Source organism: Gopherus flavomarginatus, chromosome 4 (assembly GCF_025201925.1).
Source record: "Gopherus flavomarginatus isolate rGopFla2 chromosome 4, rGopFla2.mat.asm, whole genome shotgun sequence".
In the NCBI taxonomy this organism is placed as follows: Eukaryota; Metazoa; Chordata; order Testudines; family Testudinidae; genus Gopherus; species Gopherus flavomarginatus.
The window spans coordinates 21,083,119-21,100,098 of NC_066620.1; the positions used below are offsets into that span (position 1 = coordinate 21,083,119).

At 37.4% G+C, this 16,980-nt stretch overlaps 1 protein-coding gene across 2 annotated transcripts in view; it reads right to left on the reverse strand.

Moving 5' to 3' along the window:
• Positions 1 to 16,980, reverse strand: part of SANBR (SANT and BTB domain regulator of CSR) — a 41,084-nt gene that overhangs the window by 20,110 nt on the left and 3,994 nt on the right. For both annotated transcript variants that reach the window (XM_050952093.1, XM_050952094.1), the window contains 5 exons: positions 15,050 to 15,215; positions 10,237 to 10,423; positions 8,780 to 8,873; positions 3,133 to 3,371; positions 1,157 to 1,215 (listed from right to left, as the gene is read on the reverse strand). In XM_050952093.1, the coding sequence (XP_050808050.1) occupies positions 1,157 to 1,215; positions 3,133 to 3,371; positions 8,780 to 8,873; positions 10,237 to 10,423; positions 15,050 to 15,199 (729 nt within the window). In that variant the 5' untranslated portion in view covers positions 15,200 to 15,215. The remainder of the gene's footprint in view (positions 1 to 1,156; positions 1,216 to 3,132; positions 3,372 to 8,779; positions 8,874 to 10,236; positions 10,424 to 15,049; positions 15,216 to 16,980) is intronic.

Consider the following 16,980-nt stretch of genomic DNA (forward strand, 5'->3'; position numbering starts at 1 on the left):
TGGCTGCACAGTGTCTGTCTTTACTATTAAACAATTGGAAAAAGAAAAATCAAATAGATACCTCACTGGTCTGTCCATTTACATGATGAACTATAAATAAGACAAGCTCTTTATATGAATTAAGCTAGTACTTTATAGCTCTTATATAAATTAAGTACAGCTTATGGAAGTGAAAACTCAAGGAAAAACTGCATATCTACACAAAAAATATCATTAAGCAATCCTTTCTTCTCATTATATGCACATACCTCCAATTACAGTGAATGGGCCTTAAATATGCTGACTGATGGAGAACTGCACTACAGAGAGAAGTGGCACTTAGTATAAAACAGTGGTTCTCAACCAGAGATGTGTACCCCAAGGGTATGCAGAGGTTTTCCAGGGGGTACATCAACTCATCTAGATTGTTGTAAAACTAGGCAACTGACTACAAAAAAAGGACTAGCAAAGTCATTATAAACTAAAATTTCATATGATGACTTGTTTATACTGCTCTGTATGCCTCATTACTGAAATGTAAGAACAATATTTATAGTCCATTGGATTTATTTTATTATATGGTAAAAATAAGCAAGCAAGCCATTTTTCAATAATAGAGTGCTGTGACACTTTTGTGTTTTTATGTCTGATTTTGTAAGCAAGTAGTTTTTAAGTGAGGTGAAACTTGGGGGTACACAGGACAAATTAGACTCGTGAAAGGGGCACAGTAGCCTGGAAAGTTTGAGAGCCACTGGTGTAAAACACTGAAAATGTGGAGACTTTATGTTTTCTTTAAGATAGCGGTCAAGTCTGATGCTGCCATTAGCTCACACAATGAAGATAGCTATTATTTAGATTAATAACTATTCATTTGGAGGTAGATGCTGGCTCCCCTAATCACATTCAGTAGTACTTTACTCTGCAAGCAGCCCCACTGAAATCAGTGAGACTGTGCAATTATTAAATTACTACTTTTCATGAGCAAGGTGGCAGAATCTGATCCTAAGATTGTAAACTCTTTGGGACATGAACTATTTTCCCTCTCTGTTTTATACAGCTATAAGTACACTGTCAAAGCTTAAAAGCTTAGCAAATAAGCTCTTAAGGTTTATGCCAACCATTTGGTGGTAAACTGTGTTACTATGGCATGAAATTTCTCATCTCTTGTTATACTCACTAAGGAATCCATCTTCAGAAACTCAGAAGAAATAAGAATCGAAATGACATTTCCTGGTTCTAAAAGAGAAACAGCAGAACAAGGTGAAAAGGTTAAGTTTAATTTATTCCTTTAATAAATTGAGAATACTGTAAGAGACTCAATGCCTCTTTAAAGGAGGGTATTGTTTTACTAAACAAGTTCTTATCATTCTATTTTCCAACATGTGTCATACCTCTGATCGCTGGAAACAGAATTTCTCCCATCTATACAGGCAACCCCAAACAAAGTTACGACATGATCCCAGCAATAATCATTTTCTTAGTATAAACAGGTCCTTAGTTCCTGTCCATACGTCAACTCAAACAGTTAACCAGAGCATTTTAACTGATCAAACACTGTTCCAGCTAAGCCATTTTTTTAACAGTTTGGCTGGTCAGCACAAATGCTAAAGCTAGTTAATGTTATTTTGCCGGAGCAGGGACTGATCCAGTGCCCATTCAGTGCTCCCAAATAGGAGTTTTTCCAACTGATATCAAAAGGATTTAGATCTGGACCGGACTGATTTAAATCTGCAAGCAGGAAATCTTAGTTTAAATCTATTTTAATCGTGTTTTATATTTACACTTTTAAGTTATTTTCCTAAAGATTGATCCTCATCGGTTGGCACACATTAAAACATGATAATTTGCAACTAAGTATATTCAATACACTAAATCTGCTATTTATTTTTGCTAACCAGGATATTATAGATATCATGTATCTATGCACATTTATTTAAAAAGCAATAATATAGTTTAAAGTTTGACAAGTTAAAAATAAGTCATCCAGTAAAAGGTTATTTGGATGGAAATGAAAATCAATTAGAAATGCATAAAACAATCATTTAAATGTTTTTATTAAATACAACTACCTTCAATGTGCTGGATACACAAGAAAAAAGATCAAATCATGTTTTGGATTCAAAACTTTATTAAACAAAGGACGTAATATCTGTAGTTAGTGAATGGAAGTGACGGTCTGATCATTGTCGTTCAAGGTTTTAGAAGTAGAAGAGCTTATCCTCACACCTAGTTTTTATTCATAGATTCAAAAGAGGAAAACAAGCTTTCCTGCTTCAGCAACAAACATATTCTGTTTAATATTTTTTGTATTTAATTTAAATGATTGTAATAGATATTGTAATAAGTTTAGGCCTTAATATAGCCAGTCAATTTCAAATTTAATTTTAAAATAGTTTTACAGTAGCTTAAATGGGTTAGATAAGCCCAAGGATGGAATAAAATACATTTAAAAAAAAATCAGAAATTTATTTAAATGTAAAAATGCACTTTTTAAAAATTTTTTAAACTGTCTCATTAAACTTTAATAGAAGTAGAATCTGATTCAAAATTTTACCCTTGTACTTAATTTTGAAAGGATTTAAGCAACTTGGGGCCTCACAATGAGAGTCAATGGGATTCTGGCTCCTGTCAATGCCAGGCTCTTAAGTCACTTAAATGCTTTTCAAAGTTTTGCCCCACGACTACCAAGACGATGATAGAATTGCTCCTTTATACTGCATTTACAATGAAGTTTTTAGGAAAGTCTCCAAATGTTGCTGTAGCAACAGTGGGAATGCTACTGTAGATTGGCCACTTGTGCTATAACAGTGATATAATCCTGTTCAGAGTGGGTCTAGATTACCTTGGTAAAGATACCAGCTGTCAACATAGACTAGTGCTTTCACCACTGTAACCACCAGAGGAATATATTTCCCTAAAATTATCAGTAGCACAAGACCAGGGACTTTTTATAATGGTCAGGGAAACTGTTTTAGCACATTTCCAACAAACCAGTGTTTCTGTCCCCAGCAGATGAGACCTAGGAGGCTGGAGTTGAATTAAGGAGGGATATTATCTTCCAGACAACTTTCCACATATGCTTTTAGTCTGAAACACAGATCAGATAAAGCAGATAATGAATCTGCAGCAAATGAACAACAGAATATTTTTTACCTAAAGTGGGTATTTCATACACTTTATATTCCTTAGCGTTCCTTTTAACGTATCTTATCAACCAGTCAAAGATGTGAACGTCACAGTGAACTGAAATGTCCACTTCTTCCCAGCGCTGGGCATCCACAGACAGATATTCAGCAAAGTACTTCATTTCTGAAATCAAAAGATCTCGAGGACAAACAAAATCTTCCTTCAAATTTTTTGCTTCGTCACACACGTGAATCACCATATTTGGCCTTGATTTAAAACACAAAACAGAAAAAGGAAAAAAGTTATTATAACTTAGGACCAGAAGCCAATAAAAAAGTCAGTGCTGATTCACGGAGATTTTACCCTCACACTACATGATTTGTCAGAACCTAGGTTTTTGTAAAATTTTATCTTGCAAGATAAACAAAACTTCACATTTAACTGCAGTGAGAAAGCTTCTATCTTCCTTCTTATCCCTGCATGTTATTCAATAGCAAGCTATGTGCCCTGGGATGCATGATCAAAATCTTATTCACAAGAAAAAGTGCAGATGCTAAGCCACACATTGGAACATTCACTGAGCTATATCATTGTTCACAGTTGAGTTACTGTGCAGGGAGTTGATGCACTGTAGATTCACATCCTGGCTTGCAGTGTAGACAAGACCTAAGAGAGTGGGAGTGAGGATTTCTGGGTGCTATTCCCAGGTTTGCCTCTGGCTCACTGTGTGATCTTGGCAAATTACTTATGTTCTCTGTTCTCCTTCATTTTATAAAAGTATAGATTTATTTGCCTAGCTCACCAGGGTGCTGACATGGTTAATTAGTATGTGTAATTTTATACAATCTTCCACCTGAAGAACTTAAAATACTTTAGAGTGTACCAATATTATCTACTTCTTAACAGGAGGTTCAAGTTCAGAATACATCAATAAAATATCAGCTTCCATGGAGACAGCAGTACAAGTCATAGGTCTAAAATAAGTGCCCTTGACAAGTAGGTCTACAAACTTTTGGAAATTAATATGCATTGGTACAATACATAATTTAAATATCTAGCAAAAATATATAAGGTATTCTAACTCATCACTGCAGGGATTTTTTTAAAAAAGACCTACAGGTAAAACACACAATACATTTAGATAATTTAATTATTTTAGGCTAGTGACCCTCTCTCACAATAATGAGCAGTATTCACATGGGAGTAAGTGCTCACTGTGACACAGAGGCTCCTAGGCAAAAAGTTACCTGTTCTTTGCAAACAACTCTCACCTCAGACCTGACAAAACTCAGTACACCAAACGTCTTACAGGATATTTATCCATGAAGAGGAACATGTAACTTGTCAAGATTCATAATCACTGCAAGATAAGTTATTTCTTACATATTACCTATTTATACCTAAAGTGTGCTTTATGGATTTGGAGTAAAAATAAGTCACCTGAGAATAATGTATCTTGGCGATGACCCATTCAGGCAGACGGGAGTTGCGCGTGCACGTTTCTCTCTCTCTCTCTCTCTCTCACACACACACACACACACACTTTCAAATTCACCTTCCAATAAATACTTATGTTCTTGTTGTTACTTCTTGGTACTTCCTGCAATGCACACATATTCTCTGTAACTGAATTCTTTCAAAGTGCTGTTATTTTATTTTTTTGACTGGTCTATGCATTTCATAATTTTATTTCTCTCTTATACTTAAATTTAATTATTTGAGTAGTGAGTTCTAAAAATGCCTAACCTGCCCTGGCTGGATCATTATTGGTGCACATAAAATTCATTCTGCACATCGATGGAAAAAAATAGAGGGAACATTGTTAGCTCACCCTGTTTAGCCAGGGTCACTTGTTTAGCCTTGCTCAATTTCAAGACTTTCAATGGAAAGTCGTCAGAGACAACTGCAAACAATTGAAACATTGTAAAATAGGAACATTACAACAAGATGGATTCACTCTGTCTATGAACAGAAACAAAAAAATTGTTTCAGTATAATACAGATGAGGAAAGTGTTCTCTGGTTACATCTTGAGAAACAAGGTTTCTCATGAAAAACTGAATCCTGTGAAGCCAGCCAGCTCTGCAACAGACTGGACGTTGTGGGGGAAAACCTACTTCATTAGCTAGGAAAGGTAATTATTAAGTGTAGATTCACATTTTATGACTTTGTTTTGTATTATAACTAGGGCTGTCAAGTGATTAAAAAAATTAAATTGTGATAAAAAAAAGAGATATACCTATGTCATAGAATTAGAAGGGACCCTGAAAGGTCATTGAGTCCAGCCCTCTGCCTTTACTAGCAGGACCAAGTATTGATTTTGCCCCAGATTCCTAAATGGCCCCCTCAAGGACTGAACTCTCAATCCTGGGTTTATCAGGCCAATGCTCAAACCACTGAGCTATCCTTTCCCCTTTAATTGCACTGTTAAACATTAATAGAATCCCATTTAAATATTTTTGGATATTTTCTACATTTTCAAATATATTGATTTCAGTTACAACACAGAATACAAAGTGTACAGTGCTCACTTTACATTTTTTATTACAAGTATTTGCACTGTAGAAAGTATTTTTCAATTCACCTAATACAAGTACTGTAGTGCAACCACTTTATTATTAAAGTTGAACTTACAAATGTAGAATTAAGTTTTTTTAATGCAGTTTGTTTTGTACAATGTAAAATTTTTAGACACTGCAAGTCCACTCAGTTCTACTTCTTGTTCAGCCAATCGCTCAGACGAAACAAGTGGTTTATATTTGCAGGAGACAATGCTGTCCGCTTCTTGTTTACAATGTCACCTGAAAGTGAGAACAGGTGTTCACATGGCACTGCTGTAGCCAGCATTGCAAGATATTTTATGGGCCAGATGCACTAAAAAATTCATATATCCCTTCATGTTTTACCTACCATTCCAGGGGACATGGGTACACGCTGATGATGGGTTCTGCTTGAGAACAACCCAAAGCAGTATGGACCGATGCATGTTCATTTTCATTATCTGAGTGAGATGCCACCAGCAGAAGGTTGTTTCTCTTTTTTGGTGGTTCAGGGTCTGTAGTTCCGCATCAGAGCGTTGCTCTTTTAAGACTTCTGTTTAGCATAGCTTGCAATGCTAGCTACAAAAATGCCAAGCAAATGCCTGTTCTCATTTTCTGATGACATTGTAAGTAAGAAGAGGGCAGTATTATCTCCTGTAAATGTAAACAAACTTGTTTGTCTCTTAGTGATTGGCTGAAAAAGAAGTAGGACTGAGTGGACTTGCAGCCTCTGAAGTTTGAAAAATACTATTTCTTTTGTTTATCATATTCACAGTGCAAGTATTTATAATCAAAAACATATACTTTGATTTGAATTACAACACAGATATATATGAAAATGTAGAAAAACATGCAAAATATTTTATAAATTTCAATTGGTATTCTATTGTTTAACAGTGAGATTAAAACTGCGATTAATTTTTTATCCACAATTATATTTTTGAATTTTTAATCAACAGCCCTAATTGTAACCATTTGTTTCCACTGTTCTCTCTTGTTTCCAGTTAAATCTTTACTCATTCTTAAAAAGCTACTTTTGTTTTATTATAAGTATTCGCAAGTGCTTATGGTTTACAGTAAATCTGATAAACTGGGACACACTGCTCCTTTGGGAACAGAAAAATTTCTGTGAGTAACAAAGTGTTGGGCGGAAGTAGATAGTTTCAGGGCTGGATATCATTGGAATGATTCAAGGGGACTTGGGACTGGAGTGCACCTATGGTGAAACTACAAGACGAAGACAGGGCTGACATAGCCCAGAGGAGAATGCCTGAGTGGCTGAAAGGTTGGTGACGTTGGGAGCTGTCTGACACAGCCAGGCACAGGAAAGACTCCCTCACTCTGAAGGCAGGGTGTAACAAGGTGACTCTCAATCCCTGGTACCCTGAGAATTGTCACACTCACCGCTGTGAATAACGGGTTCACAATCTGGTTCTTAATATTTATGTGGTAACAATTACATTTTTGAAGTCATTATAGAGCAGGGGTGGCCAAATTTACTGATCCTCTGAGCCACATACAACAATCTTTAGAAGTTTGAGAGCCAGGGTACACTAGTTGGGGCTCGGGGCTTCAGCCTCCCAGGAGGTGCCTGCTGGGGTTTGAGGCTTCGGCTGTACTCCTGATGAAGCCCCAAGTCCTGGCAGGCATGCCCCATGGGACTGAAGCCACAAGACTGCCCTCCCTCCTGGGCAGAAGCCCTACCCCACCATCCCGCTGTAAGGCAGAGGTCCCGAGATCCTCACCCCACTCTGGTAGGGAAAGAATGGGGCGGGAGGGAGGGGGGTGGGGCTGGGAACACCATGAGCTGGAATTTAACTGCAATGTAACTTGCGAGCCATGGTTTGGCCATCCCTCTTAAAGAGGGAAGATAAATTAGGAAGTGCACTGCTACAGAGAAAGCAGCTGTGAATTAATTTACATAGGGAAAAATGCCTTCAAACGTCAATTTGGGATAATAATAGAATTACTGACAGTCTATGAAATCTGAGTTTTCTTCACTCTGTACTGTCTGACTTAGGAAGGTATAAATTTTAATACACAACTGTCAGTGTAGTATATGAAGAGAAAGTGATGGATTGTATAATTCTGAACTAGGATGGCAGTGATATACAAAATTCAATGATTACCATTCATGAAAACTAGGTCAAACACACTCTTTCAGAGAAACTAAGCTCAAGACACACAGGAATACCTGTATATACATATATGAAATTAGATGAAACCAAAAGGTTTTGGTATACTTTTGGGGTATTCTAAGTTATTTTCTGTCTGCTGTAAGTCAACGTACTGAAAATCAAAACAGCTGCAATCTAGGAGTTAAACATTTATAAACATTTGCACTGTAAGAATTGAAATCTGGATCAGAGCCACGCTTGTGCTGAATTTTGAGCACAAGAATAGTTCCACTGAAGTCAAGTGATAAGTTGGATGGGCCTTAGTTTATAGTCACAAATACTGTGGTTACTGTGTTGTACATTTGAGCTCCACTGACAGTTTGAAATGAGGTAGTGAGATGAAAGGTAATATTCTGCAAGCCATTTTTCCAAGTTTGTAAAGAGATATCTGTGGTGTATCATCCATCTTGCCATTAACAAAACAGTGAAAACCTGAAGTATAGGGTCTAATCCGTCTCCCACTGCATTCAATGGCAAACTTCATGAATTGGTTTGCATAAAATGTTAGGTCAAACAGAGGATAGTTTATGTTACTCAACTGTTTCGGCAATTTGGATAACATTATAAATCACAAATACATATAAATCCTCTATCTGAGGATTTTCAGCAATTTTCCCACCATTGGTGTAGCACCACTGTAGCTCCAAAAGTTCTGACGTTGGTGGAAGTACTAGTGGAGCATAGGAGCAGGCATGTTCACCACGCTGTTAGATGACACGATGGTAAAACAAGAACAGTTTATTAGATTACATGATGGTGAAAACACCCATGACTGATTTTCACTAGCATTCCAACTATTGCTAGCATGGATGGAGCTGCACAAATATTAACTGACAAATGGTGGGAAAGTTGCTGAAAATTCTGTGTGTAGACAGCCAGAAAGATGCACATCTGTAAAGAGCAGATTTCAGTTTTACTGATATTAGCTTTACCAGATAGCAAACAATCATCATCCTACCCTTGACTTTCATCAGCATTTTCTCCGCCTTCATGTGCGGAATGTTTCTCAGCTTCTGAAGAACAATTTCTTGTGGAAGCAACACTGGACCTTCCTTCAACATAATAAAAAGCAGCATTAGAATTTGAGGCTAAAGTCAGGATCTCATATACCATTAGTGTTGCAAATGTGTTGCTCCCATTCTGAAGAGAAGTTGTCATGGTTATAACTGTCACAGGCTTCTAGAACACCTGGTTTAAAGTGGCAATCTGGGTTAAGTTACAATGAAAAGGCAGTCAAATCTTTTTAGACACAGGATTAGGTGTACAGCAAACAATGAAGTCAAGGGTAATTGACCTTTACCTTGGATAAGCTTTCCTAATGTATAGCACACAGTAGGGTGTGGATCCAAAGCCCACTGAAATCAATAAGAGTATTTCCACTGACTTCAGTGGCTTTGGATCACGTCTTGAGAGCCCCAGTACGCAGCCTTCCAGATGAATTTTCTTGCGGTGATATAATGACCCATCAAATGTGAAAAAGCATCTTAAATTTCTTGTAGAACTGGGGCTCTGAAAGTAGGGACGTCGCCATCTTAAATAGTTAATGAAAAGCCAGCCAAAGAAAGCTTTGGTCCTCTCATACTGTCTCCTCCTGGCTACACCAATACTGCTACATATATTGGCATTTTTTGACACAGATTAGCATGAGAAACTATTATCTCACCTCCATCATCTGGCTGGGTGAACAGAATGCTTTAAGCTTTTTTTCCCCCCTTAGTTCTTGAAGAGATTCCTGTGGACTGTGATGGATAGCAGCTCCCCCCATCTCCCCCCAAGAGCTCTCCCCATGCAGAGTCTCCTATAGGTTGCAATTCTGTCACCCCCATTGTTCAACATGAGAGGCTACTAGGGGAGACTGACTGTACTTGAACTGAAGTACCAAGAACAAGCAGCTTACACCAAACTATACTTCTAATTCAGCATGGATACTGTAGATCCTCTGATGCCCCTGAGCAAAGCAGGCACTTGGTGAAAGGTACTGGCTGGGAAAGAAGAGTGAAATCTAAATCACCAACACAATGCTCTACTGCTCCTACGTTTTCTTTAGAAATTTTCTACTTATCTTAAAAGTCACAACTATTACCACCTCCAGCAGTAAGTTTTGACATTAACATACCTGTGGCTACAAAATGCCAAGAACATACCTGAAAGACTTAGTATAAAATCAAGTACATCATTTTAAGCAGTTCAAAACTGCCTTTTATTGTAACTATCTTTTAAAAAGCCATAAACTATAAAACGCGTACTTGAAACAGTAAATAGGTTGACTCAGTTGGAAATACCTTTATTTTAGTTTATGTAGCAGTATTTGTGGCAAATTTATTTGAAGATTACTAACTAATAATTCTGGAAATAGGTTTACCAGAAAAAGAAAAACAGTGGACATGACACTATAATAAAAGTCACAGAATTTACCAGTTATGGAAATTGAATTCTGCCCAATGGAAGGCTCTTGAAACTCCCCCTGTGTATCCAGCAGAGAGGATTTGATGTACGTAGCTAGGGTTTCAACAGGACTCCCACCAGTAGCCATTAATGGATTGTACTGGTTGTCAACAGGTGAACTTCCACTGCTTTTCAGTTCATCAAACCTTTTTGCACACTGTCAAGAGATAAAAAGATAGGAATATGAAGCAGATAACTGAAACTATATCACTTTAAAGGCTGAGATTGTTTCCTGAGAATAGTTTCTGCAAATTGATTGTTACATCATAGTTAAAAATATTAAAGCAAATGTTAAAATTCTATCATATACCGGTTAAGGAAAGAGTGTCTGTACATCTGGGCGTAGTGCTTATATTATCCAACAGTACAAGGTTTGGTTTAAAAGTCATAAAATACATATACCAACTCCTCCTAAATGCTCAGCATTGGAGTTCTGAATTGAAACCAAACCAGCTAAGAACCTTCACGCTTAATATTGATTAAATTACGTGGTAACTCACTCTAAAATACCTAAGAAGTGTAGAATATCCATGCAATATGTAAGATTTACCACAGTTTCAAGACCCCACTAACATTCACACAAATTAAAGGATGAAGTTTCTGATTTAATCTGGCATTTCTGTCTCTCTTTACATCTTAAACTTAATCTTAAAAGGGCAGTAAGATTTTTTTAAACCTAGCTCCTTTACCTATGATGTATACTACCTTACATTACTCAAAGTAGAAATGTCTGTAAAATAAGAACATAAGAAATTAAGAATGGCCATACTGGGTCAGATCAATGGTCCAGTTAGCCCAGAATCCTGTCTTCTGACAGGGACTAGTGCCAGATGCTTCAAAGGAAATGAACACAAGAGGGCAATTTCGAGTGATCCATCCTCTGTTGTCCAGTCCTAGTTTCTGGCAGTTGGAGGTTTAGGACATCTGAACCATGGGGTTGCATTCCTGACCATCTTGGCTAATAACCACTGAAGGACTCATCTTCCATTAATTTATTTAATTCTTTTTTGAACCTAGTTATACCTTTGGCCTTCACAACATCCCATGGTAACAAATTCCACAGACTGACTGTGCATTGTGTGAAGCGCTTCCTTTTGTTTATTTTAAACCTGCTGCTTATTAATTTCAGCAGGTGACCCTTAGCTCTTCTGATATAAAGAGGTAAATAACACTTCCCTATTCATTTTCATCACATCACTCATGATTTTATAGACTTCTATCATATCTCCCCTTAGTCATCTCTTTCTAAAATGAACTGCCCTAGTCTTTTTAATCTCTCCTCATATGAAAGCTCATTCCATACCCCTAATCATTTTTGTTGCCCTTCTCTTGATCTCTTCTAATTCAAATATATCTATTTTAGAGATGGGGCGATCAGAGCTGCTTGCAGTATTCAAGATATAGGTGTACCATGTAAGTGCCAGTATGATATTCTCTCTCATTATTTATCACTTTCCTAATGGCTCCTAACATTGTTAGCTTTTTTTGACTGATGTTGCTGAGTGGATGTTGTCAGAAAAAAACATCCATGACAACTCCAAGATCCCTTTATTGAGTGGTAATAGCAAATTTGGACCCCATCATTTTGCTATATAATTGGGATTATTTTTTTCCTATGTGCATTACTCTGCACGTAACATTGAATTTCATCTGCCATTTTGTTAACCAGTCATCTGGTTTAGAGAGATCACTTTGTAACTCTTCAGTCACCTTTGGAATTAACAATCTTGAGTAATTTCACCACCTCTGCAAATTTTGCCACCTGACTGTTCACTCTGTTTTCCAAATCATTTATTAATATGTTCAACAGCACAGGTCCCAGGATAGACCCTTGGGTAAACACTGTATTTATCTCTCTCCGTTGTAAAAAAAAAAACTAACTAACTATTTATTCCTACCCCTTTATTTCATATTTTTTTTAACTAATTACTGATCCAGGAGAGAACCTTCTCTCTGTCATCCGATGACTGCTTAGTTTGCTTAAAAGCTTCTGGTGTGAGATCTTGTCAAAGACTTTCTGAAAGTCCAACTACATTGTATTGACCAGATCACACTACTCCAGATGCTTGTTGATCCCCTCAAAGAATTCTAACAGAAGGGAAATCATGTCTTACCATTTACAAAAGCCGCACTGACTCTTCCCCAACATACTGTGTTTCTCTATGTGTCTGATAATTTTAAATTCCCATTTGCACAATTATTGTTCCTTTACTTTATGGACTTTGCTCAGATTGGAAAATTTCACGTTATTTCTATTTAGTTTCCCTTTCTTGTTTTCATTACTCCTGGGGGAATTCTGTGACAAAAAATTAAAAATTCTACAAAATTTTGCATATTTTGTCAAAATAACCCAACATATCAGTTTCAATTATTTTCATAATTTATTTCAAAATACCTGTCAGCAACTATGTCTGTAACAATACAGACAACAAAAAAGATTCAGGAAATGTTTTTGACAAATAGATTCTTTATTAGACATATTAATACAGAACTCTGAGTAATAATTTAAACTACAACACTGAAATGTATTTTTCGCACTCCTCATATGCAGTATAAAGGCTTGGGGGAGTGAGGTGTAATGGAGGAGCTGAGGAAGAGGGAAGTAATTGCTAGGAAGGAGTATGGGTGTGCACATGGAGGGTTGTTGGATGAAGGAGGGGAGAAATATGGAACAGGTTTTTTAGGGGATAGGGAGTCTCCACCATGTAGACCCTGTCTGACCCTTAGCCTCTCAGTCTAGCATATCTGCCCCGTCCCCGTGTGTCCTTGCATCCACACTCAGCCACTCCTCTTCCTCCCATCCTCATGTGTCCCTGCAACCCTACTCAGCTACCCCCTCCCCATGTGGCCCTGAACCCCCTCCCTCCATCCCCATGTATCCCTACATTCCCACTCACATTCAGTCCCTGCGTCATTCTGTCTCCCACACTAGCCCTTCTGAAACCCAGTCTCTGACCCCACAGTGGCCCCATGTGCCCAACACTGTCTGTCCACTCATATCCTGTGCTTCCTGACTTGGCCTCATGAGCAGGGTGCTGTGAGGAAGGCTGCCCCTTCTCTTCCCTATGTGCAGCTGGGGCTGGCCTGGGAACAGCTGCTGTCTGTTCTGGCACTACAGTGGCCCCTGGTGGGCAAAAGGCATAACTGCAGCACCTTTCTGGCAGAATGTATTTTCTGCAGAAAAAAGTTCTGCATAGCACATGAATTCTTCGCATGCACAGCATCTCAGAATTCTCCCAGGAGTACATTTTCATGCAGTAGTGAACAGGCTACTGTTGAAATATTTGGGTTACCAGAACTGCAGGGGAAAATTAAAACGCAAACAAAACGATATTAGGCTTTTAAAAATTTAATTTTTGTGTACAAACAGACTTAAATTTGGGCCTCACTTATTAGATGCAGATTTCAATGTAAATTAAAGACCTTAATGCTTCAAACTACACACGAGAGTAACTTTACGTATAAGAATAGTTCCATTAAACTGAATGGGACAATTCCCATGGGAGTTTGAGAGAATATATTTTAACTCTGCCAAAGTCTATTGGATTAAATGGTCACTTAAGATCACAGGGCTAAATTCACCACGGCAACTCTAACAGCCTTCTACAGAGGCTCTGCATATCCTAAAGCAGAGTAACCACTTTTCTACTGACTCAGTTGAGAAAAGAGGTCAATAAAAAAAAACATACAGGGGATTAATTTACTTATAGAAGAAAGCATTGTATCATCAGCTGAAAAATTAAGTGACAGCATCCACAACTATGAATCTCTACTAAACACTATCAGCTTGTAGGACAATAAAATTCCACATAAACTTCAACTCTAGTCAATCATTTTTTATGTTCTAAATACAACATTATAGTGATGCCCATGAACAATGTTATAAATTAAGTTTGAGCTGCCACGTTCAATTACGGAGTTTGCAACAAGATGTCTTTTTACTTGTTATTGTGAGTCACAAAGAAACAAAACTGCCTGGAATTTCACAACAAGTTTTGGTCCTGGACTCAAAAGTATTTTGTTTGTCTTTTTAAAATGAAAAACACAAAAATGAGAGTTGTATGATGAAGCAGTCAAGATAAAATAAATCATCCAGGTGTTTCCTTTAAACTATGTGCACTAAGCAAATTTGAACTCCAAGAGTTTACAGAAAAATTTTAACAGTTAGGGCCTGATCCTAGAGATGCTGAGCGCTTCTAACTGCCACTGAAGTAAGAAGCACTCTGACTGGAAGGATCAATCTAGCTGTCCTTCCCCCTCTTTAAATATCTGTTGAAAATTGGAGCTTTGTTATTTCCAGTTGGAAAGTATATCTGACCATATGCTAACACCATGTACCCCAGGAAAGTTATGTTTGCTGAGAAGTATATCATACAGTGTTTGCACGGGGGTGGGAGGGGGGAAGGGGGAGAATATGAAGTATGTATGTGCCTTCCTTGCCATAAGACTGTATTTAACGGTGTAATCTGAAAGCTTCTTGAACCATTACAGACTCTTTCATTTCACTTCACTTGTTCTTTTGACTAATTCCCAGTAATACTGCCTCAGATGCACATTCCGCATTCAAGTTATGAATTTTGTTAACTTCATGTCTTGAATGTGGAGGTTTTGTAACACCTTCCTATTTGCATTTTTAACATATTGCTTAGCTCTTTCAGGTCCTTCAAGTTTAAGTAACTCTACAAAACCATTCCCCCACCCTTTCAGCTCCCCTTCTGATAGAAGTGTAGTTCTCTGGATAAAGCCCTGTTTAAACAGACATACTGATGGTTAATAAAGTTACCTCTTTGGATGTAAATCCTGGAACCAGCCTTGCCACACTGTCCCAATTGATAGGCTGAGGGACACCGATTAGAGAGTACAGGATCATGTCCAAAACCATTTGATTATTATCATATGGAAAGTTATTGTTTTCTGAGTATCCTCGACTCATCTTTTGGCACTAAAAGCTAGAGAGGCAAATGTTGTAAATATGTATACATAAAGTTTAATACTGCTCATGTTTCATAGCAGCAATAACTGCATGATCAGTTAAAGTACAATACATATTAATGGCAGCACTACTATTACTGTACAAAGTCAAGTACTAATATTACTACTTAAATAAATCATACAGACATTTATGCAGCCCAGATTCCACTAAAAAAGACACACTTGCAAAGTAGTTTGTTTCAGTACCAACAGGTTTTTATCCTGATCAATACCTTAAGTAGTTCTATCATAAAAAACCCCCAAAAAGATTCAGCTTCATTTAGGGTTAAAAAGAAGAACACGAATGAAATTACAGCAGGCTTTGTTTTAGAAGGGGCAATTTTTCGAAACGTTAAGGCATTTGATAAAAGACGACAACAGAAGTTATTCTGCAGATACCAAGATGAATCATACTATAGTTTGACATCTAAATCTAAAAGGAGAGAACTATTCCTCAATAGGGAACAGGCAGTGTTAATAATCATCTTCTCTTCCTTGAAGTATGAATGAGTGAGTAGGTCAAATAGGAGACAATTCAAAAAAATCAGCAAGACAGTGGGTGCCATTAATTCTTATTACAGGTTACAGGGAGTTCAGCTGGGTTTTTTTAAAATAAAAACCTGACAACAGGAATATAAAGTTATTAGGAAGAAATTGAGACACTGATTTTTCTAATTAGGTAGTAAACAGGAAAGACAGGAATCTGGACTTCAAACACTACAGTATGATCCACCAGCCACAGTGTGTCAGTATAACAGCTACTGTATAAAAAGTAGAGAAAATAGTCTTTTTTAATTTAAGGTGTAAATACGTATGAGTAGCCTGTTATAGTGATATACAATTACTTATTTCAGCACATGCTTTTGCCATGGAAAGTAAATAAAGGTACGCTTATGTAGAGGGAGTAGCTATTAAAACAGACATTCCAGCACTTAAAGTGGAAATACTAGCAATTGATGGGATCCACAAAGTGGAGATAAGAAAGAAAGAAAATGGGACAAAACTTGCGTGATGTGCAGTAATTTCAAACAATACTAAACTCATCCAGTTAAAAATTTGGACCATAAAGCACTTATTTACCAATCACATGCTTATATGCTTACACGACAGGCCCAGTTTTTTCAGAATCTCCATTAATTCTGCATGTCCAATTTAAGATATCTACAGCCTGACTTTTCAGATGTTCTGAAGCACCCACAGCTCTTAAGTCAATGGTAGATGCAGCTCTCGGCAACTCTGAAAATCAGGTCCTCTGGATTTCAAGTTGAGCATCGAGGAACTGAGACATACAATTCAATTAGTGAACAATTTTGAAATATGTTGGCCTTAGTTATTATGGTTGCCAATTTTGGTAACTTTTGATTTTTCTATACCATCGCCTCCTGCAAGTGGCACTCCAAGTTGTAAGTATATTCAAAAGGGGCATGGTGGTGGAAAGAGTTTAGAACTAAGATTTTCAAATGCAACTAATAATTTCGGGTGCCCAACTGAGATACCTTAAGAGGGTCCGATTTACAGGAAGTGTTGGTCACCCACTCTCTGAAAATCAGGTCCTTTCAAGGTGCCTCAAATTGGGCACCTAAAAATGGAGGCACTCAAAATCACTAGTCAGATCTGAAAATCTTAATCTTGGAGTATAAATAATATGGCAATGGGAGGAGAGAAGATAGCCAAGAGCTATGACTATGGAGAATCCTCAGAAGGCTGCAGCTGGATGTAGTCTCAATGGACTTGCTTGCTACA